At 62.6% G+C, this 1,419-nt stretch overlaps 1 protein-coding gene across 1 annotated transcript in view; it reads left to right on the top strand.

The window, feature by feature from the left end:
- The window catches only part of SMC1A (structural maintenance of chromosomes 1A), a 31,482-nt gene that overhangs the window by 20,711 nt on the left and 9,352 nt on the right, over window positions 1–1,419 (top strand). The window contains exons 12-13 of the mRNA XM_026050237.1: window positions 6–70; window positions 1,104–1,249. Of these exons, the coding sequence (XP_025906022.1) occupies window positions 6–70; window positions 1,104–1,249 (211 nt within the window). The remainder of the gene's footprint in view (window positions 1–5; window positions 71–1,103; window positions 1,250–1,419) is intronic.

Raw genomic sequence — 1,419 nt, 5'->3', positions numbered from 1 at the left:
TGGAGACAAGGTGCAGGGCTGGGAGCAGGGTCTGCACAAGGATGAGGCCGAGATCGAGAAGCTCAAGAAGGTGACAGAAGGTGACAGGGACACCGGGGACACGGGGGGGACATGGGGGACATGAGGGGGACATGGGGACACCGGGGGGTATGGGGGATATGGGGGTCATGGGACATGGCGGGGACATGGGGACAAGGTGCAGGGCTGGGAGCAGGGGCTGCACAAGGATGAGGCCGAGATGAAGAAGCCCAAGAAGGTGACAGGGACACGGGGGGGGACATGGGGACACCGGGGACACAGGGGGGACATGGGGGACACGAGGACACATGAGAATGTCTCTCCCATGGAGAAATGGGCACAGGGACACGGGGGACACACAGGGACACGGGGGACACATGGGAGACAAGGTGCAGAGCAAGGACGCGTGTCCTCATGTTCCCTCCGGCGTCCCCACGTGACACCGCTGTCCCCACATGATGCCTTGTCACCATGTCCCCAACATGATGCCCCTGTCCCCTCGCGGTCCCCACATGATGCCGGTGTCCCCTGTGTGACACCCATGTCCCCCATGGGACACTCGTGTCCCCAGGAGGAGCAGCGGCACATGAAGATCATCAAGACCATGGCCCATGTCCCCTCATGACGCCCGTGTCCCCATGTCCCCCGTGTGACACCCATGTCCCCACCACCCCCATGTGACACCCATGTCCCCCACATCACCCATGTGACACCCCTGTCCCCATATCCCCCATATGACACTCATGTCCCCAGGAGGAGCAGCAGCTCATGAAGATCATCGAGAAGACCATGGCCCATGTCCCCTCATGACGCCCGTGTCTCCATGTCCCCCATGTGACACCCATGCCCCCCATGTGACACATGTGTCCCCATGTCCCCCATGTGACACACGTGTCCCCCATGTGACACGCGCATCCCCGTGTCCCTAGGAGGAGCAGCGCCACATGAAGATCATTGACAAGACCACGGCCCATGTCCCCTCATGACACCCGTGTCCCCACGTCCCCCATGTGACACGCGTGTCCCCCATGTGACACCCATGTCCCCACGTCCCCCATGTGACACGCGCGTCCCCGTGTCCCCAGGAGGAGCAGCGCCACATGAAGATCATCGACGAGACCATGGCCCAGCTGCAGGACCTCAAGAACCAGCACCTGGCCAAGAAGTCCGAGGTCAACGACAAGAACCACGAGATGGACGAGATCCGCAAGAAGCTAGGCAGGGCCAACAAGTGAGGGGCGGGGCCACGGAGGGGTGGGGCCACGGAGGGGCAGGGCCACGGGAGAGGCCAACAAGGGAGGGGCGGAGCAACAAGTGTCACTCCCCTCGTGTCCTCTCGATACCCCTCCGCTGTCCCTCACGTCCCCTCGTTGTCCCTTGCTGTCCTTCACCATCATGTCC

This window comes from Nothoprocta perdicaria, unplaced genomic scaffold (genome assembly GCF_003342845.1).
Source record: "Nothoprocta perdicaria isolate Ctin4 unplaced genomic scaffold, notPer1 scaffold_662, whole genome shotgun sequence".
In the NCBI taxonomy this organism is placed as follows: Eukaryota; Metazoa; Chordata; class Aves; order Tinamiformes; family Tinamidae; genus Nothoprocta; species Nothoprocta perdicaria.
This window is presented reverse-complemented; position numbering and strand designations above follow the sequence as displayed.